Genomic DNA, 22,139 nt, shown 5'->3' on the forward strand with positions numbered 1-22,139 from the left:
AGAAAATGGAAAACCAGTGATTTGGATCATGTTTCACCATTTATTCACCCTAAGAGCATCTCTAGTAGGACTTCTAAAATTGAATGACTAAATTCCATTTTAGAAGTCCACTTCTAAAATTTAGGAGGTCAAAATATGTTATCTACTCCAACAGGCCTGACTAAATGGGCTTCTATTTTTTGTGGGTCCTACTTGTCATTCACATCTGAGCATCTCTTCTCATAGGAAAAAAGGTGGGTCCCACGATTTGGAAGTTGGAATGGTGGGCTACCAAATTGAGGGGGTGGAGGAAGGAATTTGGAAGCCATTCCAAAATAGCAGCCCATATAGAAGCTCTGTTGGAGATTAATTTTTTACATTCACCCACTAAATCATTGGATGACAGCCCATTTGATAGGTCTACTGGAGTTACTCTAACAACTCAAACTCATGAATATTCATGCATCTCCTCTCTAATTTGCTCTAACTTCGCCGCAAGTAGGATGTCTTCCCTGTGGCTGTTTAACACCTGCCCGTATAAACTAAATTGACCGAGCCAGTGAAGTCAAGCGGCATGAACCATCACGCTAATACACTGCACCTGCGTGCATCGCGAGAAATAAAAAGAAAGATGGATGGTTCATTTCCCGACTTCCGTTTGACATTTTCTGTGAAACTCATGTGGGGTTTCCTCTCACCATACTAATTAATCAACCTAAGGTACAAATTATTAACCGAGTGAAACTTCTACGTTGTCGTCTCAGATCGTGATTGACGTGAGCCTTAGCAACGGCTCTCACCACACGCCGTGCCGCGTAGTTTCCTGGCAACTGGCGCCGTTTAGTTCCCAAAAATTTTCACTCAAAAATTTTCACCTTCCCTTTAAATATATGTATGAAGCACTAAATGTAATTAAATAATAAAATTAATTACACAGTTTGGATGTACACGACGAGACGAATCTTTTGAGCCTAATTAGTGCATGATTAACCATAAGTGCCACAGTAACCCGCATGTGCTAATGATGCGGTCAAAGGCCTCAAAAGATTCGTCTTGCGGTTTCCAAGTGACTTCTGAAATTAATTTTTTAATTAGTGTTCGAAAAACCCTCCCGACATCTGATAAACATTGATGTGACATCCAAAATTTTTCACCCAAACCAAAACGCCCCTACTGGGACGGGAGCTGGGCACCGAGCCGGAAAATTTTGTCCCGGACTGCCGAGCGGCCGGGGAGCTTCGGGGAAAATCCCGTGGATGGGACCGGCGGCTAGCTTGCCCTCGACACGCTCCGGGACGGGAGCTGACGCGAGAGAAATGGCCAAGGCCAACCATCGAGCACGCGGGCACCTGCAGTCCTGCACGCGCGGTATTTCCTCCGAACTCACACGAAACACTGGAGTAACCACAGAGGCGACTTTCGTCAACTTTATTATAAACATATTTAGTATAGTATATAATATTCAGCCGGCACCTTTTGTTCCCTTGTGCTTTCTCTAAGCAATTTGCAGGGGGCCGGAATCTTTGTGCTCTAGTGATTTGAAAAGAACGAAGCACTAGAAAAGAAAACAAAACACAAAGCGCTGGAAAAAGAAAAAAGGGGCCGCTTCGTGAGACGAATGAATATATCCGCCACCAGTCTAAAGAACGGCGGTCAGTCGGAGTAGTAATCTATTACTGCAACAAAACACTCTACTAGTAGCATGAATGATATCCAATCTGTTTGTTTGACTGTGTCTGGTGGCTGGTGCTGATTTGTTATGAACAGTACTGTAACACTCCGGTGTTTAATTTATGTTTAGCTTGCTAATCCTAGGTCTACTCTTGATCTTAGCGATCACTAAACGAGAATCCTAGACATTTTCTTTAGTAGGGTTCTACCCTATTTTTCTTCCGAATCTAAGGCTCAAATAATTTTTTTGCCCCACATCAAAGTTGTAGAACAAATCATTCTCTACAACTTTCATTTTGGCCAAATTTCAAGTTCTATTTGGAAAAATTGAGTTTGGATTATTCAAACTTCGAATCGGAAATTTTAGGGTTGCTGGATGTGGCACCGGTTACACCGGTGTTGAGCTCCGGTTAGACCGGTGCTCATGGCGCTGGCAGCGCACAGCGCCGGCGACGCCACGCGTCGCCGCGCCGGGGAAGGTCTTCACCATTTAAGTGGCGCCGCGATGTCACAAGCGAAACCCCGTTTCACCTCTCATTCTTCTCCCTTCTCGCGCCCGCGCGAAGCCGGCAGGCGAAGCAGAGCCGCTGCTTGCCGCCGCTCGTCGCGCCGGCCGTCTCACCGCCGTTCTTCAAGCCCGCGTCCTCCCCGAGCCACTCCACCTCACCCCGCACCTCCACCGCCCCATCCCGAGCTCGATTTGGCCCTCGCTTGGCCGGAATCACGCCCGTCGCCACCGACCACCCAAACCCTACCCCGAGCCTCCGCCCCTCATTGCCGACGACTCGTTTCCGTCCCTCCTCGAGCCGATTAAAGGTAGCAGTGAGCTTCTTCGTGCCCTAATCCAAGTCCCCAACCTCACCGGGAACACGGCTCGCCGCCGCGCGCCGCCGCTTGCCGCCGCCCGCTCGTCGTCCCGTGCTCTGGACCGAGCTCCTGCGCCACTTGCGCGCGCACGGAGGCCACCTAACCCTGCTGGACCCTCCCCGCCCTTCCTTTGCCGCCACCCCGAGCCTCGCCGGCGGGAACGCCGTTGCCGGACACCGCGCCGGGCGGTGCTCTGTTCGGGGGCGAGCGTCGCTCGCGGGAGCGGTCAGACCACTGTGACCGGTGGAACTGGTCTTGACCGGTTACACCGGTGTGGTGAACCGGATGCACCGGTCCACTGTCCCTTTGTGCATATTGATCTTCCAAAATTCATAGATAATTCTAGAAAAATCCTAAAAAGGCAAAACCAATTTCTTTAGCTTCCTAATTTCTTGCTCTATCTGTTAGAACCATGAAATGGTTAGTTTAGTCACTGTTGCTAGATGGTTTTGCTTGCACTTATTTACTAGTAGATAAACCCTAGGACACATCCTTTTTGGCCTTAGAGCTGAGCCTGAATTGTTCGAATGTACTCTCCAGTCTTCTTTGATGGAGACGCTTCAGGCTAAAAGAAATTAAGGACTAAAACCCTATCTCGACACCACACCATTTCATTGAACCTTAGTGAGCACGTTGTTTTCAAGTTTTGGCCGTGCTTTCTTTTAAAAGTATCGTACTGCATTGCATCTTTTTAAGTATCTCATGCATAGCATCTTTCACTCGTATAGCCGCTGATACCGAAGTCGCTAATGAGCTGGTTGCCGAGCCAATCCAGGAGCCACCAGCAGGAGGGTAGCAGATCGAGGAAGCCATTGAGCAAGCTCTGAAAGACGTCATTAACCCAGCTGACTTGCAAGGAAAGCCTCGGAGCATATCCCTTATTTTAATTACTCTATGTTATATTTAAAGTATTGTGCATTTACGTTCAAGAAATTGATTGGAACCATATATACATAATCTTGGATACCCAGTGTCTTTACTAGTTCAGTTATCGCTAGCACTGCTATGCTTAAGTAAACTCGGTAGAAGACGGGTGATTTCCTGTCACCCGCGAGATATATGGTTGTTACTTCAGACAGTTATATGAGAAATAATGCTATGAGAATGGAAATGGAGACCGGGCGGAGAGAAAGTTGGACATGACCATGGAATAAAGGAAAGTTGAGTCTCCGCCTGTGTCGATTGAGGACCGTACCGTTGTTGGCCGTGCTGACCAAGATTGAACAGTACTAACCACATGCCGGAAGTAGGAGGTAGTCGAAACCGGTAAGCTAATTACCTAATTGCAACAAAATCTGACTCCCTATCCGCTACTCTGGCGTGGGCTTGAGAGGCGGATGATGTAGTCGTCTACGGGTTCACAGAGTGTTCGCACGTATGGGGCTCATCATCCGAGTGTTTGCGGCCACGAGTCAGACTTCGAGGTAATTATGGGAACAATTACTCGGTGTGACTCGACGGGGTTGCACTTGGCGTATGAGTTAGGTCCACCTTGTAAGGTTAAATCGGATCGATTCGCCGTGACTCGCGGTTATGAGAACCTTGGTCACTTCGTCGCATCGTAGTAAAGAAGTGGAATGAGACTGGAATGGAAAGGTTGAGTTGCATGTTACTAAAGATTAATATGATCAACCATGTATGCTCTAGAGAACTAGGCAAACCTAGTTTATAGCGGTCAACTCAATTGGAGCTAAAATACTGAAAGTAAGGATCCAGTACTAGTGGCTTTTCAGCAAAAGAACTACAGAGCCAAAAGCCTTGCATGTTTAGGAGTTGGCTAAGTATATACTAATAATCGGGTAAGCCTTGTTGAGTATTAGAATACTCAGGCTTGTTGTTGTAATATTTTAGCAGGATGTGTTCCGGAGGACTTCGAGGAGATCTGCGCCTCGTGGATCGGTCAACCACTTCCTTCCGGTTGGTCGGTCGAGTGGGTCCCGTCTTCTCCGAAAAATTCGGGAAGGTGAGCCTTACATCAGTGGGCAAGATGTGAAGCTTGTCTTATGTCTTCGATGATACCTATCGTATTGTATTTTGGGGATCGTGTTTTAAACTCTTAATTACTTTCCGCTGCATTTGAACTCTGAAGTTTGAATTGTAAACCTGGCTTGTAAACACTTATTGTAAATTATTTTGGTACTTCTGTTATAAACTCTGGTTGTAAATGATTTTGAACACTTTTGTTGCCGGTAAACATCTGTGCTTGTCTTTTGGCGAGAGTTCCCGTGTAATCGATCCTGGTTACAGCAGACAGTCTGAGTGTACTGGTTGAGTGCAGTAATTCGGGATTAAGTTTAAGTGTTAATTACTGCACTTGATTAGTATTATTTGGGCTGTTCTGTGACACGTAGGTATGGATGCAAGGCATAATACTAATAAATTAATAAAATGAATCATAATATTTTTTTACGAAATAAATTTAGAGCAGCAATAACTAGAGTAACATATCATCATGATCAATCAGCTATCTTACAAAATAGTTGGGCACTGACTTGCATTTTTATATATCGGTGAAGTCTCCACTTTTGCCTCAACTCACTAGCGTCGCCACAATTGTTTTCTTCTTCTATCCCCGCTCCTCTTGCCCGAGGTAAACTCACAAAATTTCACCTCAGGGAGGTTCCATTTCTCGACTAGTATCTATCTATGGCAATCTGAGTGATGGTTAAAAACTATAACGGCCAATGCAATCTTACAAGCGTCATTTGTCCGCCATAGAGGGTTAATGGTTAAGTTGATACGAGTTGGATCCGCGGCTCCATATTTGAGTGTTTTTAACTCTAAAACAATGAGTTCAGTATAACAATACAATTATATTTCATCATAATCCTTTTTTGGATAAATACACTTATCTGCTGGAATAACACTCTCATGTGAATGCACACATTCATCTTATCATAAACGTCTATAAGGAACTTCACCGACAGACTTTAAAATAAATTTGTCAGCCTAAACTAAATTTATCTGTAATATATTTGACTTCTCACTTCTTTCGTCTCTTCGTACCTGTTTTATATGGTTTAGGGGCATCAATTTTACTATGAAATGAACTTAGGATGACATATAAGGTGAAATGAACTTGGGCCTAAATTAAATTTTTTGAATTGCCTCCGATACTATTGTATTGAAGATTTATTCCCACACTGCTCCAACGATCTGTGAGTTAGTGTGGGAATAAATCTTCGATACAATAGTAGTATAGTACTGAAGGCAATTCAAAAAAAATTATGGCATATAGGGAAGATATTGAATTTTTCATGGTACCGAGGGAACTTGCTGTAAGATGCATCTCGATACAATGAAGAAGCAGTATCCGGATCATCATGGAACGCTAGAAGATTATGTTTTTCCCTTCTAACTTCTAAAGGTCTCTAAGGGTTAGAAAATAGATTTATAACTTCCATTTTGTCGTCCTCTTGTAGACGCAAGAGGAAGCCCTAGGAGAGAGCTGCCGCTCCTGCCCTCCGCCCACCGCCGCCACACCTAGGGCCTCTCTCCTTCTCCGGTACATCTACCGGAGACGAGAAGGGGAGGAGACCCATCCTTTTCCTATTCCCCACAATTTTCTAGTGTCTTAGGATTTGAGTTCAAATAATTTTTTGACAAAATCAGATGATTTCTGCTTGGGTTTGTGTGTTATGCAATGACTTCAATGATTGCCACGACGAGATCGTCGTTACAAGCATTGAGTTCATTGGCAGGCGGCCAACTTGTGGCCTCTATCTGCAAGGGGAGGGGTCCTTCTGGGAATTCCCTACGAAGACAACAACTCTGGGTCATCGATCTCATCATCGGTGGCCGCGGAGAGAAAATCAAGATTTGAAGTTGATAAATATGCATCCTATGTTATACCCGTGCAACCGCCGATATTCTTTCAGCGGTTTAGATGTGTTTTGGACTGGTTCCGAAGCGTTGGATCTTGTGGCATGTCTAATGTTTTAGGGTTGGTCATTGGAGTCAGCATAAGGACTGCACTTTGGCTTCAATGTTCGAGGAAAGCCAATGGGGAAGAAAATGGTGGAAAAATCTGGATAAATTTTATGTATTTTTTATTTCAAATTTTTTCATGTATAATTTGGGGATGTATTTTGTCAAGATTTAATATAGGTCCCCTCCCTTCGCAAAAATAATTTTGCCGCCGTCTTGGGACCAAGTTTCATTTTGCCCAATATCGATAGCTAACTTACACATTAATGATAAGTGCACTTGCGGTAAATAGCTGTTATGTGGTACGTTTGTCGCGGTACGTTTGTCGCGGAGGGAGTACGTTTGTACAGGGGCCATCCATATAATTAACTAATTAATTAAAGAATAAGTCAAAACAATAATAATGCAATTAATGATGGTGACTAAGATCAATCACAGTGCACAGCTTTATGGCATAGTTACCTATTGGAAACATGTAACTTTATGTCAGAAGAGTTTCATGGTGACGAAATTCTCCTCACATATCATTTTTGTTGACATGTTAGCAAAATTGATAATATTTAATGTTATGAAAATTTTTATGAAACCTCTTTGAGACTCGCCCTAATAATCCACATTATCGAGCATAATGCCTAGAGATCCATGCAAGGGTAGTGATGAAGAGTGCTGAAGAAGATTGCCCTCTTTGACCACCTCCGATAAAACGGCGGCGAACAAGCCCTCCCCTCGGAGGCTTGCAATCCCCCCATCTGCTCCCGAGTCCCGACACGGGCCCCGCCCCGCCCCCGTCACCGCCGCGGCGCCGGCGACCGTTTCCTCCTCCTCCTCCGCTCGAGGAGAGGGCCAGCGGCAGGAGACCGGTCAATTCAACAGGACCGTCCCATATGGGCGCGGAGGCAGAGCACCCGCAGCAGCAGCAGCCTCCGTCCGCCGTCCGTCCCGGCAGGGCGGCGGCGGCGCCCGCGGTGCTGGGGCTCCAGCTCTCCGCGCTGATCGACCACGTCGCGCGCGTCGACTGGTCCCTCCTCGACCGCGTCCCCGGCGACCGCGGCGGCTCGCAGCAGGTACATCGCGCTCCTCCCTCTCCGCGCGCAACACGGCTGTACGGTCACAATTCACTTCAACAGTTCCAGGCGCACTCATCCGTTCAACTCACAAATTGAAAATCGCAACGCCAATTAATTGTACCCTGCAATGGCCGGACTCATGGAGCCAGTAACCCACTTACTCGTATCAGTGATGCGGTATTGATTGCCAGTTGTTGTTCTTTTTAGTGTTGTTCGTCGTCGGAATTTCCTTTTCTGTTTCAAGGTCCAACATCCTCGGAATTCTCACCCCGTCCCTTCCTTTTCTCTTCCTTATGAGTTTCCGGGTGGATCATTTGCCATCACGTGGTTGTTTAGAGGTAGGCTGTTGCATTACTGCCGAATTCTAGCTTCAGTTGCGTCCCCACCACGTTCCTTTCCTAGCGGGCCGCCGGCCATGTGACGTTTGGATCTCTTGTTCTTCAGTATTCTAATTTACTCAATTTCTGAACACTATATTTTTTCTGGAGAAAAACCGAAGTGCTGCATCAGAAGCAACCTGTTCAATCTCATTTGGAATTTTGTTGAAATGGTTTGTGCAGCTAATTTTGTTACATTTTTTACAAGGCACATGCTTTCATGAATGAATGCCCTACTGACTTTTGTTATGTCTCCTCGGATTGTCAACAAATTGCCTGTTCTTTTGTTCCACACGGTTCCACTCTTCCTGTACTTGAACATAATGGTTCAAAGCAAGTACTGGGCGTACAGACCGATATTTTCCAAATCTGAAGTGGTCTGTACTTTGCGTTGGTTAACTGCAGCTATATTGATTAGATTTGGTGTCGCTTTTACTGAAAAAGGGCTTGGCTGATCAGTGATGGTTTGGCATGCTCTGCACTGCACACTTCAGGAATGGTCAAGCATGGCCTAACGTTTCTTGAACTGATTGGTCCGTCGACACCTAACTATTTAATGAAAGAAACCATCAGGCTTGTTAAGGTCGTCAGACATTCCTGACTTTTAATTGCAGGCTTAGCCATCTTGTGAAATTTGTTTTAATTAATTTTGTCACTGTCACATTTGATCTCCATACAGGAGTTCCCCGGTAATTTTCAAGGGAGAAAAGTAGAACTTGGAATGGTCTTGAATCTACCTGACTCCCACTCAACCAATTAGTAATTAGCACCTTTTCTGATGTGACTTCTGTCCTTGTGTAAGGAAGTGAGTATGGTCCCGCTGTCTATAATGCATTTTTATGATACTAACGGGTCTCGGTTGATTTTCCTTCCTTTAGCTACTCAGATGTTTCAGTTCGCTAAGTTTGAAAAGTCCAAAGAGCGCAGACTAGCCACGGAGCGTGGATAAGGTTTCCCGATCGGAGATCCAGATGAAATCATAAATCCGTGGCAGTTAGATTACAAATTAGATTTTAAAATTTCATACTTCGTACCTGAATCTTTTGGATTATGTGCAATAAATAGGTTACAGACTTTCCCTCTTAACTATCAACTCTTTCATTTAGGAACTGACAGTTAGAGATTCTTCAGCTGAACATGCTGAAATGTTTTCAATTTCCTTGCCGTGCATGGTACTAGCTTAATTCCAAGGAGACATTTGGATTTAGCTTGTAAACAAAGGAAAAGGCACATGTATACATGTGCAGGAACAGTTCATGCTACCATCAGATTTCTTTGATGCACCATAAATTTTTTTAATCAAATCTACCTAGAAAAGAAGACATATATCTTATGCTAGCTGATAACCATCTACAGCCTTTTTAGCTATTGTATGGAGGTTGAAATATCACACATCCAGTCTGTTTTATTGTTGTTTATTTCCGGTCACCTTAGCATTATGAATTACTTTCTGAGCCTTGATTGGTTTTGCGATACCAAGATAATGCAACTAACCTAGCATTACTTACAAGGGAAAACAAAATTTCGTAACATTGGGTTGGATTCTGAATTTCATCTGACATTGGTTCTATGTACAGGTGTCCATTGACGAGCTGAATCATATTCTTACTGAAGTGAATGCCCACATCCTTTCTTCCCGCAATGATCTGACTCCAATAACTACAATAGCCGGTGGAAGCGTTGCCAACACAATTCGTGGGCTCTCAGCTGGTTTTGGGATATCAACTGGAATAATTGGAGCTTGTGGAGACGACAGCCAGGGCATTTTGTTTGTCAACAACATGAGTTTTAGTGGTGTCGATCTCACAAGATTAAGGGCCAAAAAAGGGCACACTGCTCAGGTAGCCTAACAAATGAAGCCAGAATTTATCTTTTTTGCCCTTATTTTACTGAATAGTGGATAAGGCTGAAAAGCATACCTATTATAGTGTGCGTGCTTGGTCGATGCAAGCGGCAATCGCACCATGCGGCCATGCCTATCTAGTGCAGTCAAAATGCAGGTATACACTTGTTTGATGCAGTGTTAAGTGTTGCATAGGTTACATATCCCTTAACAATCTTATGATTTGTGAGATCATTTGTCCATGTAACAGGCCAATGAGTTTAGAAAAGAGGATTTCAAAGGTTCCAAGGTGCCTTCTTTTTCCTTCGTCCGTGCACACCATTTCATGATATATTATTCTTAGAAAAAAAAACATCCTAGCGTATGTCTTTGTTTATTCTGAATTTTTTTATGCAGTGGCTTGTTGTGAGATATGCACAACAGAACATGGAACAGATTATTGAAGCTATTAGGATTGCTAAACAGGAAGGCCTTTCAGTATCATTAGATTTGGCCAGTTTTGAGGTCTGTAAGCATCTTAACTAAACTGATTGCTCTCCTCACCCAAAAAGAATTGCTCAGTTGAGTTCAACTTTGTAAATACTATCTGATTTTACTCTGATTGATTGGATATATGCAGATGGTTCGTGACTCTAGGTCAAAACTCATTAACCTTTTGGAGACTGGCAACATTGACCTTTGCTTCGCCAATGAGGATGAAGCTAGAGAGGTTATAGGGTGAGTCTTGCTACAATCATATGTTAACGTATCTAAGTAGGGATAGACTAAAGACTGGTGAATTCAAAGAGAGAAGAAAATATTCATTCACATCTTTTCAAGTGACAAAGTGCTATCTAAGTTATGTGCCTGGTGTTCATCTGTTGCCTGTATCTGCAGGGGAGATCCGACATCAAATCCAGAGGAGGCGCTTGCATTCTTGGGCAAGTACTGCAAATGGGCCGTGGTGACACTTGCTTCAAAGGGGTGTATGGCGAAACATGGCAAACAGGTGAGATTCAAGTTCTTGTCGAATTGTAAACTGCACGGTCAGTTAACAATTTTTGCAGCCAATTTTGATGGTGGTCTTCTTAAGAATGACATCTGGATAGTTATCTTCTGAAGAATGGCAATAAACATTTTCAATTGATACGTCAAATGCGGAAATGTTAGCATACATATGAGCAGGCTGAATATTTAGTAGGACCTAACAATAATACTACAGGCATAAAGGTGTTCAGAGATTAGTTCCGGACGTATTTTCATCTCATCTGGTGTTTAGTATGGAGAACCGACCACAAGCCTTCCTTTTTTTTGGTGGATAAAGGAAATTGACCACAAGTATGCAACAACAATGATGGATGAATGGGTGCAGGTCGTTCAAGTGCCGGCGATCGGGGAGAGCAACGCGGTGGACACGACTGGAGCAGGCGACCTGTTCGCGAGCGGGTTCCTGTACGGGCTGGTGAAGGGGCTGCCACTTGAGGAGTGCTGCAAGGTGGGGGCGTGCAGCGGCGGGTCGGTGACGCGGGCGCTGGGCGGGGAGGTGCGGCCGGAGAACTGGCAGTGGATGTACAAGCAGATGCACGCCAGGGGCCTACTGCTCCCTGAGCTCAAGAACTGAACTGCTGCTGCTGCTGCTGCTTCTGTTGCTGCTGCGTATTAGCAGCACCAGCTGCTGTATCTCACCACTCCTAAGAGGCCATTATCCAGCCTCCCGTTATTGATTGTCGCGGTTGCCTTACCTGTTTGCTAGAATATTGTTGGTTTACCATGCTTGATTCATGGCATGGTGAAGGGCAGGCTGGCACATTAGTTGATTTGTTGATGAACCACTCCTAAGATTGAATCAGTCGAATGGAGTATATTGATAACATCATGTGTGTGGCTGTGTGCTAGCTAGTGTACTTGAGTAATTTGCCTTGCCTTGTTAGAAAATGTGCTTGACTTGCTTTGTTAAGAAGCCTCTCTGGTTCTTCAGTTTAAGTTGTCTGTTGTTCATCTAAAAGATTAATTAAAGCTGAGTAATATTCTTTTTTTTTTGCGAAAGCTGAATAATATTCGTTAGATAAGATACACTTCAACGTCAGTTAGCGTTGGACGCCCGCCCCGCCCAGTCCTTGTCAATTTGTGGGCCTAAATGGAAGGCCCAGTCGGTCGGCCCAGCTGGTAGCGTTCCGTCGAGAAACGCTCCTCGTCATCCTCGCGTCTCCGGCCTGCGCCTTCCAGACGCCTCCAATCCGGGTTTCCAAACCGTCTCGGAGAAGAAGAGGAAGAGGAACACCTCACGGCGAGGTACGCGGGCGCCAATCCGACCCGAGATTGGCCTCTCCATTTCCTACCCCATCCTCCTTCTGGCGGCCCTAGCAGCTCACGCCCCAACATCTGGCAGGTAGCCGGCGGCGGAGCAGCAGCGCCTTCTCCTTTGACGGGCAACCCGCCCACTCCTTCGGCGCCGCGACCCATCTCCTCCCGTCGCTCCCCCAGCGCCCGTCGCTCCCCACGCGGTCGGGCCGTGCGCCGCCCTCCACGCTCCCCTGCGCACCCGCAGCTCGAGTCTGGCTGGTGCGGCAGCACCCTCCCTTCCCACGGCTTCTCCGTTCTTTCTCTCGGCCTCGGTCTTCCTTTCCTAGCGGCGACGACAGAGCGAGTTGCGCTGCCCGTTGTTCGTCGAGCGACGGGCGCTTCGCCGGCGACGGACATCCGACAGGGGTATGCCTGCCTATTCCCCTCCCTTCCATCCTGCTGCGCGAAATCAAACACCCAAACCCGTAACATATGGTATTTGTATTCGGATCTGACCATGATTATACCTACTAAATTCGATCTTTATGCAATAGTTACCCCTAACACCCATGTCCTATACTGGCTCCGCCATCCCACCCCACCCCCCGGATCCTTCTATTTGGCGAATTATGTTTGTGTTGATTTGGGACTACGATTTGTGATACCTAGGGTTGTGCAGTTATTCTGTTTATGTTCCCGGTCAGATCAGTTTTTTTTAAGTTCAGATTAGTTTAATTGGTTAGCGCAGCAAATTTGGGCTTTGTCAAAACAGGATAATTTGAAGTGTTGGTCTCGATCTGTCTCTGGTGTCTGGTGGTACTGTTCATTTGTTAGGACGCAAAATTTTTGTGATGGAAAGTATACCTGATGCTTGTGATTGGAATATTTGAGGCAAGTGGAGTGCTCAACGTTGGTTTTCCCATCTGGCATGTTCTCCTATGGTGAAACATTGCTGAAATCAACATGTTGCCTTGAAGAACCAGGGTATTCTTATCCAGAAATTATGCTTTCTGACCTGTTTGAGTGGAAGATATTATTATAAGAGCTATAGTGTCCAGCAGCAAACTGCCAGTGATTTGTAGTGTATTTTGGCAAAGCTATTCTTTTTTAGTAGTCTAGCGAAATCCGTGTTAAGAGGGTGTCCAGTCCACCAGCCAATTTTGCCTTGACTTTTTATGTGACTCCGTTAGGACCTTGCTTGTGCAGCTTGTTCTTGGAGGAGGGTTTGCTGAGGAAGCCGCAGCCAGTTAGCCATGTCGTCATCCGTGCTGAGGGCTGCGGCTGACAGGGCCATCCGGAGGCAGGCCCTCACGCTGACGGATGCCGCGGCATCCAGGATCAAGCAACTCCTCAGCCTCAGGCAGCGGCCGTACCTGCGGCTCGGCGTCAAAGCCCGAGGCTGCAATGGCCTCTCATACACGCTCAACTATTCCAGTATTACTGCTTTCCTTGTTTCTTCCTGTACCTGTTCTTCATAGGTTCACTTTCATACTAAGAACCTCCTTACTTCAACAAACTTCAGACAGTTGTTTAGAGGGCTCGGAAATGACAGAAAAAGTGATATGCCCCTCAAATTCAATAAGTTCATGTTGCATACTTGCTACATATCTTGCTGCATACTGTCCCCGGCATCAAATATGTGGAATTTCATATAAGATGCTGACCATGGTGTCTATACCATGCTTAGTTTTCTTACCATCTAGTTATGCCATGGTGTCTATACCATGTTATTCAGTTATATAGTTTGGATGTTCAATGTTATTTACTTATTCTAATACTGTCATAATACCTGATCGGATTGTTTCCTCATGCTTGCCCAGCACCCCCCCCCTTTTTTTTCTTTCTTTACAATTGCATCAGCATTAATCACTGCTATAAAAAGCCTGGCCATGTCTGCTAAGCTGTAGCTTCCAAGTGTAACATTACTATCCTGAGAGATTTGGTAGAAACCGGTGGTGATGGTGAGTAAGCAGAGTGGCAGGTATCTTTATGATTTTGTCTACGTAAATTGGTCCACACAATGAGCTCTCTTCCAGTTATGAACATGCATGGTATTTAAAGGCCACCGAAGCATCATTGTATTGTGTTCTGGATATCTATCTAACCCTTTTGCTTTGCTGTTACTGCTTTCTGCTGGCTTCACTTGGTTGCCTCTGATCTTGCTCAATGGGCATCATCTAATTTCAGATGAGAAGGGGAAGTTTGATGAGCTGGTCGAGGAGAAAGGGGTTAAAGTGCTTATCGACCCCAAGGCATTAATGCATGTTATTGGCACCAAGATGGACTATGTTGATGATCCACTGAAGTATGGCTCCTCCTAATGACTGTTTTATTTGCTCCCAGCTTATCTGTTTTCAGTTTTTAACTAAATAATCCTGCTGTAGGTCCGAGTTTGTGTTCATAAACCCAAATTCCAAAGGGGAGTGTGGCTGCGGTGAATCCTTTATGACTACAAGCAGCAAAGGGTCCTCATCATGATGCGTTTTGCATTGTAAATGCATAAGCAAAGTATCGGAGGCCTCGGCTACTGATTTTGTTGGGTCTGTTATGCTGCAACCTTGCAGGACATGCCACAAGAGTGGTTCCCTAATGGACGCACCTAACTTACATGTACTTCTTTGTTCACCCCAGCCATGTTATATACATGGAGTGATTTATCCATGATCTGTATATTTTGCTGGCTCACGATATGATACCTCGAAAGTTTATCAAATTTTTAGTGCCATGCTTGTCCAATGGAGCTCTGAGAAGTTCATGGTGCAGTCCATCTCTAGCCTTCTTTGTTTTGGGTACTATGTGAAGGAGATGATAAGCTAGCTGTTGTATGTGTGGGTAGGGCCAAACAAGAATCAAATGCGAAGTAGACAGACAACACAAGGATAGAGGATACATTTTTTTTTTCTTTTTTGGCCGGAAGAACTCTGATTAACCGTCAATTAGTTCCGATACACTGCCCTGTTGTTGTGTCTCTAGCTGGCATGAATCAGTTTCCCCTAAAGTTGGGTGGAGCCCAGACTCCATTCTCGTTGGTCACGTACGACGTGCACGAGAGAGGCACCAGGCAGAGCCCTCTGCTCCGCAGGTTAAGTCGTGTTTCCTCCAGCTCGCCGCCATTTGCGTTTGAAGCCCCCTGGTTCAACACACCACAATGCAAAGCAGCACAGAACATTAGGCCAACAAGATTCCTTGAAATTTTTTGAAATGAGTGTTTGATGATTAGATAGAGGGTAAAATATGCTGTACCCTCTGTGTTGTCCTGCTGGGTTTCTTATTTCTGGAGGATTTCAAGTAGGGGCCGCTCAAAGTCTGCAGGGGGTGATTAAACTGCTGTCAGGAGGAAATCCTAGCATTTGCCACTACATGGAAAGATCTTTTTTTTTAATTCTTGAACATAAGGCTTATCATCAGTTCTCAATCGTAGCTGAAGAGTGAAACAAATAATTTCAGTAGTGTGGCTACGCTAAACTTAAATGGTTTGACAGCCATTACCTCGACTTGGCCTTGAAGAAATTTGATGTACCCAATGGCTTCCATGAGCACCGATGCAGTATCAGTCTGCACATAATCAGGTACAGAATTAATATGTACTCACACATGCTTGCAAAAGTAACCCTGAAAAATATTTTAACGTCCACAATACCAAATAGACGAACTAACAAGATAGAATTTGTTGTGGAGTTAATGAAACTGATTTGATGTTGTAAAGATAGAAAAACTCAATATATTTTAACAGAGAAAAATCTTTGGTAAAGGTTAAAAATGTAGATCAACGTTTGAAAAGTTTATCTTAGAAAAGAAATACCTACATATGTTTTCTGTCAGAGGGAGATACACATACATAAACACTGAGACCAGCTCTTAAAGGTTGTTACCTTGCCAAACGGTGAGACCAGCTGCTGAAGAGCAGCAATTCGATCCCCTAACTTCTCTTTCCTTACCTAATCAAAGGGCAGCATTAGTATGGTTGCATGGACTCCAGCAATCGAGCCATTAGCACCAAGAAAACATCAGCCATCGAAGTGAGGAGACGAGCATGCATTACCTTGAAAGAAGGGACGACGGTGGAGGAGCGCGACTCGACTCGAGGCTTCTTCAGCGACGGCGCCTGCGACTGCGACTGCGGCGGCACCACCGCCGGGCGTACCGCCTTTTGACACGCCGGCGCCGCGTCGTGTTCCGCGCTCCAATGGCGGCCTCCTCCGTTCGCCAAAGGCGCCGCACCCATCTGCAAAAGCTCGATCACACACATGCATGCGGCCATTAGTAACTCCTACGGCCATCAAAAGAGAAAAGTTGATTTCAAGATTATTTAGAACCTTGCCGTATTTAATTTCCACAAATTTTATATATACATTTAGATGTTTTGTGACTGGAGGGATTTATATACTCCCTCCGTTCCAAATTATAAGTCATTCCAAGAATTTTGGAGAATCAAAGTTTTTCAAGTTTAACCAAATTTATATAACAAAATAATAACATTTATGATACCAATTAAGTATTATTAGATTCTTTGTTAGCTATTTTTTCATAGTATATCTATTTGATGTCATAAATCTTTGTATTTCTCCCTATAATTTTGGTCAAACTTTGAGATGGTTTGACTCTCCAAGATTTTTGGAATGACTTATAATTTGGAACGGAGGGAGTACATTTCTTAATCAATTAAGTTGTGATGATATACAGTGAGTGCACAATACTCCACTGTTTCAAATTATAAGTCATTTTGACTTTTCTATATACATATTTATTATAATATATCTAGACATATTGTATATACTATCTAGATGTATGATAAAAAATATTTGTATCTAAAAGAGCTACGACCTATAATTTGAAACGGAGGGAGTGTATTTGAAGAATTATTGCAGATGACAAACATGCATAGTCTGTAACTACTACTGCAAATAAAGCCTGCGAAGAACAGTTGCTCAACTAACTCAAGGCCGATTCATGTTAGCGCGAGAGGGGCACATCACATTGCATGCATGCTGCTACGGGTCAACGGGTGGCACTGATCATCTTGGGCCGAAAAAGATGGCGCAGGCCACTCCGATCCTAGCTAAAGCCTGCGCCTGCGCCTGCGCGCACGCAGCGCGGAAAAGGAGAGGCTGTACTTGTACAACTTGGACCGGCCGGCCGGGCCTAGCTGGTTTAATGGCTTGCTCATCAGCTGCAAGCTACTCTTGCTTCTGAATGCACTGGCAGCACTACTGCTACTACTGCAGATCCATCAGGAACATTTGCATGAGGAGGAGCCGAGGAGGACATCTATCATGCGTGTAGGTTGGCACGCGATTGGCCCTGTAGTCTAGTCTGTACCCAACATGTAGGTAAGCTTGTTCATCGATGATCGATCGATCAGTCGTAGGAGCATCCTACCATCTTCTAGCTGCATGCATGATGCTATCCAGCATGACCCATCAGCTAGCACTGAATAAATGGTCCTGCTGTGTGACTGAAAGCTCAGTGTCTTTTGGCACAAAAAATGCAGTGTTTATAATGTACTTATTACTGTGTAGGTAGATATACTAGCTGGGTACTCGTACAATATATGTGGCTCATTATGATATTTTGTATCCCTTGCTTGCTCTGGAGTAACCATAAGTGGTACACGTTTCCTTTGATGAAGAATACAAGTTTTTTTTAAAAAAAACAAGAGATTATTTTTTTGGCTCACTCTTCAAAAGTAGAATTTTACTTTTAATTTCTCCAATATTTATAAACCCAAATATCTAGTGTGAGTACTTTGAAATTTGAATAATCTTGTTATACAATAATGTACACTAAATGTACTGTATATGGTTTGAACAAATATAATATTAATGCTGGTCGTATATACACTTTGATTTTTCTAAAGTATGCACACAATGACACAAAAGCCTACGACGTGCCTGTAAAACAGGAGAGCTATAGTTCCCAGTGACTTGTCAACTACTTTTGAATGTTACCTATCTACGTACACACGCTGTGCTATGTACATGCATGTTCAGCCACTGTACCCTACACATAGTCCATCCATGCTTCAAGAAAACGTCTTTGTCTAGGCGACCAGGAGGCTAGTGTATTTACATTTTTTAAGGTGGGAGAAATGCCATATATTTAGTGATTTTCATGTCAGAGTACTCTAAATAATCCAGAAAAAAAATGATTCCATGTTGTCACCTATAAATTAATATTTTAAGTCAAATAATATTAGATATCTCAATACATGCTCAGGTTTTGAACGTTAATGAAAATGTTCTATACTTCACATTTGAGTTTCAACATATATATACACCATATGCACCAGATGTACGTGTTCAGCCAAAGAAAAAAAAACTTATCAGCAGTTGCACTGACTACTCATCATGGTTTGATGCATCTTGAGCTTTCCTAAAGAGCTTTCCTAAAGCTAAGTTTTCTATATCAAATTTGAATCAGATACAATATAAGCATTCAAGTATTATCGGTGAAGCAAGTTAAACAATGGTATAGTGTTGCGAGGGTACTTAACTATATATACTGTTCTAGATAGCACAAGCGTACTACACTTATATATTAGCCCTACACTTTCACTACTAGCTATTCTTTTCCTTTCAGTTCTGTCTGAGGAAAAATACTGTGCAAGCAAGCTCTACACGACTACACTGTATGTACTTCAATTTGACTGACCTGCAGCTTGTAGTTGTCACCGGATGGTCCTTGGGGATGAGCAGGAGGGCCACAGGGCACATGCTCTGATCTCAACAAAGGCATGCCATTATGGAGAAGTACTGAAGAAGCTTGACTCAGCAGCAGCGTCTTGCACAGCCTCGACGAAGCCAGTATCTCGAACGCGTCGCCGGGGAGAGGCGGCGGCGCCGCCGGCCACGCCTTCATCAGCTGCTGCTGCGGCCGCGAGATGTTGACGCTTGGGAGCACGGTGCCGTCCAGGTCGGCGGCGGCCATGGCGGGGAGACAGCCGCCGTCGACGTCGACGTCATGGTAAGATATAGCCGCCGTGCCCGCACACGATGACCTTGAGCTAATAAGGGGCTCCTCCTCCTTGATCTTTCTGTGCCCATCTTGCTGGCCGTTCATGGGCACGGAGGAGGTGTCCGCGAAGCTGCAGTTGCTCCATTGGAACCCTAGGTCTTGCATCATTAGCAGGGAGCTGAGCTGGTGAGGGAGCAATGGAGAAGCAGCGTGATGGCTGTGATTGTGGCCTTGTGCTGAGAGGAGGACCTCAAGCTCATCAGAGTGATAATGGTGACCAGCACAGTTTCTGCAAGAAAGAGAATCGTGTCAAGGCAAAGTTTTAAAAAGAACTCATCTGACATTCCGACCAAGCGAGAAATGGTGTGATGTGCGTGTGATATAGGCGCCCATGACAAAAGGAAAAATGCACAGAAACCTTTCGGAGGAAACCAACAAATTTTTGAATGGTGTCATGCGCATAAGTTTCGCCCCTTCTTTTATCTCTTTCTGCCTATAGTTGTCTTTTTTGCCGAGCTACAATTCCCTAGACTCCATAGTCCATAGAGACAACAGGGAAGGAGAGAACAAGCATGCAGAGGAAAACTCCAAATCCTAGGAAGAATCCAGATAGTAAAATTAAAGAACATGAGTACACCCACGGTATCCCTAATATTTTTCCTTTATTTTGAGAGAGGGAGAGTGAGAGCAAGATGGAAAGAAAAACAAACAATATTGTTAAGATTTGAAAATGTTCTATATTTGGCCCTAAGAGAATTACAAACATAAGAAACAATAGTAGTGCTAGAGCAGGTGCTTACAGAGTTTGGGTTTGCTGGCTCCATTGATGGCTGCCTCCAATAATGGCGCTGTGAGGAGCTGGAGCAAATGGCAGGGAGGAAGAAGAAGGCCATGGGAGGTCATCTTGGACGAGATGATCACTGAGGTTGGAGGAGGACGAAGATGCCATCATGGTGGATGTAAAGCGGATCTTAATCGATGCTAATTCCAAGAGGGGGAGGATGAAAAGGTCTCACTCTATGACGAGCTTTTAGAATCTCTCAAGAACACACACCCCACCAATGGAAGCTATATCGGGTTAGAGAAATGGAGATGCCCATAAGGCTTCATCGCTTTCCCCTCCTTTTGTATCTCTGCTTGGTACCTTTGTTCCCATTCCTCCTTTCAAGGCATCAGCCAAGAAAAGCAAGCTCTCTCTCTCTCTCTCTCTCTCTCTCTCTCTCTCTCTCTCTCTCTCTCTCTCTCTCTCTCTCTCTCTCTCTCTCTCTCTCATCATTATAACATTTCTGCTGAGACCATTGTAGGATCTCTGCCTTTAGATCCCGAAGCATAGCCCTCAGCATATGGCACCAAAGAGACAAGTCTTTTCTCCCTCGGGTATATTAGCCATACATAGGGCTAAAACGCCCTATCGATCAGTCACTGGTACTAATGGTACAAATTGTTCTCCAGAAAAGAAAATGGTCTACATAAAACTGCCAAAGTAATGTCAATTATTTGTCTTGCCGTCTGCTATATAGTATTTGTCTGTCTGGCGAGTTGATGTAGATGTCTAATCATGTTGCTACCAAATGGAAGTAGAATAGATCTTAAAGTTGAAAACTACCTATATATGGTTTAAAGACTTCAAGGAAAACTAGTAATTGTTTTCTAGATTAGAACAATAATATTGGACACATTAATAGCCTGATTCGAAGATCACTCCTATTTTTCTTCAGGACAACATGGCAGGAGCTCTGACGTGTTCTCTGTAGAGTCACGGGGTTAAGATCGCTAATTGACCGCAACTTTCACTTTCAACCCGCACATTGAACATGATCTTATTTCTTAGCCGTTGGCCGTTCCTAGAAAAGTTCTTGAGAACTCAATACCCCGGCCCATTTCCTCTTAGGACAGGACACTATTTAATTTACCATTTCTTTAATTTATAAACTAAATATCCTTGCATATAAGTTTCTACTGTACTACCACCATCATCTTTTTTCAGCATGTGTTGGAAACTTGGAATAAAGGGGTAAAGCACACACTTTGTGGCCTCGGTAATTGCGATGTATGATTCCATGGCAGCAAAGGGTGCAAAAAAGTTGGTCTCTGGGCCTTCTCCAGTTCTCCCCCCTCCAAGAACAAAACTGGAGAATGCCCAACATCAATGCAGGGCCGGCTGTCCTACAACCCCCTGAAAATTAAACGGAAAAGAAAAGAAAGTAACATGAGGAGTGATCAGATCAGCCCCACATCCATTCATGTCGCGTCAGTGCAGAAAAGGGTGGAGCTAGCCAGGAGATTGAGAGTATGGGCAGATGCCCGTGCCTTTCCCATGTATTGTGTTCATTGGTTCTCTGCCCTTTTACACTGCAAGTCTAAAGTGTATACAAGTTTGAGTTCTGCACCGCTTGTTTGATTTTTTTATAAAAAAAGTCACTTAAGAGAAGTCCATGCATGCATCTGCAGCATGCTAGCTAAAATACTAAAACTTGCAAAAATGTGTTTACATATGTACCTGTATAACATATGGATTCATCCTGGCCTATTGCTTCTTCCATCAGGGTGCATGTGTAAAAGTTTCTTATATTGAGAAGGTTGTTTAGCTATATTAGTAAACACAAAAATTGCTGTCAACAGCATATAATGTGAAGCAAATAACTAATAACATGCTTATCAACTAGTTTACCAGTAGAAGTGTTGAGATATTGAAGTTAATATAACTACCATCGGATCATTTACAGTATGCAACGTTTAGGTCACGTATGCACTTTTCCATGAACTTTTGTTGGGAACATGAGGTTTAATTTGAATAAGAGCATCTCCAACAGTCTAGCCAAATCATATTCTTCAAATTCTCATTTAGCTATCCATTTAACTAAGATTCCTTCTCTACATTGTGATTCCCTCCAACAAATTAGCTAAATCACTTATCTATATACCTAACATGTGGGACCTCTTCTCTCTCCCAAGTCTACGGTGGTTGGTTAGTGCTCTAGTACGGGGCCGGCGATGAGGAAGCAGGGGAGCACGGCACGGCTGTCCAGGGCCACCAGCTCGCCGCCTCCCATGTGCCCGGTGGCAGCACTGGCGTGAGCGGCGCCGCTGCAGGCAAACGAGGCGGCAGGTGGCGACGCCCACGCCGAACACCCCGCCGGACGCGTCAGCTGGCATGGAGCTGGTGGAGTTCGACGTGCTCATGAAGAACAA

At 44.4% G+C, this 22,139-nt stretch overlaps 2 protein-coding genes across 4 annotated transcripts; one reads left to right on the top strand and one right to left on the bottom strand.

Moving 5' to 3' along the window:
- Nucleotides 1-7,168: 7,168 nt before the first annotated feature.
- Nucleotides 7,169-14,755, top strand: LOC120672479 (iron-sulfur assembly protein IscA-like 1, mitochondrial). Of its 3 annotated transcripts, XM_039952895.1 has the most exons (10): nucleotides 7,169-7,508; nucleotides 9,466-9,729; nucleotides 9,817-9,888; nucleotides 9,982-10,020; nucleotides 10,128-10,235; nucleotides 10,351-10,448; nucleotides 10,608-10,719; nucleotides 11,083-13,427; nucleotides 14,181-14,298; nucleotides 14,378-14,718. In XM_039952895.1, exons 1-8 carry the CDS (start codon nucleotides 7,329-7,331, stop codon nucleotides 11,329-11,331), a joined length of 1,122 nt encoding a protein of 373 aa, XP_039808829.1. In that variant the 5' UTR covers nucleotides 7,169-7,328; the 3' UTR covers nucleotides 11,332-13,427; nucleotides 14,181-14,298; nucleotides 14,378-14,718. The 3 variants fall into 3 exon arrangements, with proteins under 3 accessions (XP_039808829.1, XP_039808830.1, XP_039808831.1); XM_039952896.1 differs by lacking the exons at nucleotides 7,169-7,508; nucleotides 9,466-9,729; nucleotides 9,817-9,888; ... (2 more) ...; nucleotides 10,351-10,448; nucleotides 10,608-10,719 and having other exon boundaries at nucleotides 11,865-12,002; nucleotides 12,100-12,419; nucleotides 13,200-13,427; nucleotides 14,378-14,755; XM_039952897.1 differs by lacking the exons at nucleotides 7,169-7,508; nucleotides 9,466-9,729; nucleotides 9,817-9,888; ... (2 more) ...; nucleotides 10,351-10,448; nucleotides 10,608-10,719 and having other exon boundaries at nucleotides 11,875-12,002; nucleotides 13,200-13,427; nucleotides 14,378-14,755.
- A 116-nt stretch (nucleotides 14,756-14,871) lies between these two features.
- On the bottom strand, nucleotides 14,872-20,189 carry LOC120672478 (transcription factor bHLH110-like). The gene is made up of 7 exons (XM_039952894.1): nucleotides 19,748-20,189; nucleotides 18,645-19,236; nucleotides 16,036-16,218; nucleotides 15,866-15,931; nucleotides 15,483-15,548; nucleotides 15,237-15,299; nucleotides 14,872-15,123 (listed from the first exon to the last, which is right to left on the bottom strand). The coding sequence occupies exons 1-7, from the start codon at nucleotides 19,897-19,899 to the stop codon at nucleotides 14,977-14,979; spliced, it is 1,269 nt and encodes a 422-aa protein (XP_039808828.1). The 5' UTR covers nucleotides 19,900-20,189; the 3' UTR covers nucleotides 14,872-14,976.
- Nucleotides 20,190-22,139: the final 1,950 nt, after the last annotated feature.

This window comes from Panicum virgatum, chromosome 5N (genome assembly GCF_016808335.1).
Source record: "Panicum virgatum strain AP13 chromosome 5N, P.virgatum_v5, whole genome shotgun sequence".
NCBI lineage: Eukaryota > Viridiplantae > Streptophyta > Magnoliopsida > Poales > Poaceae > Panicum > Panicum virgatum.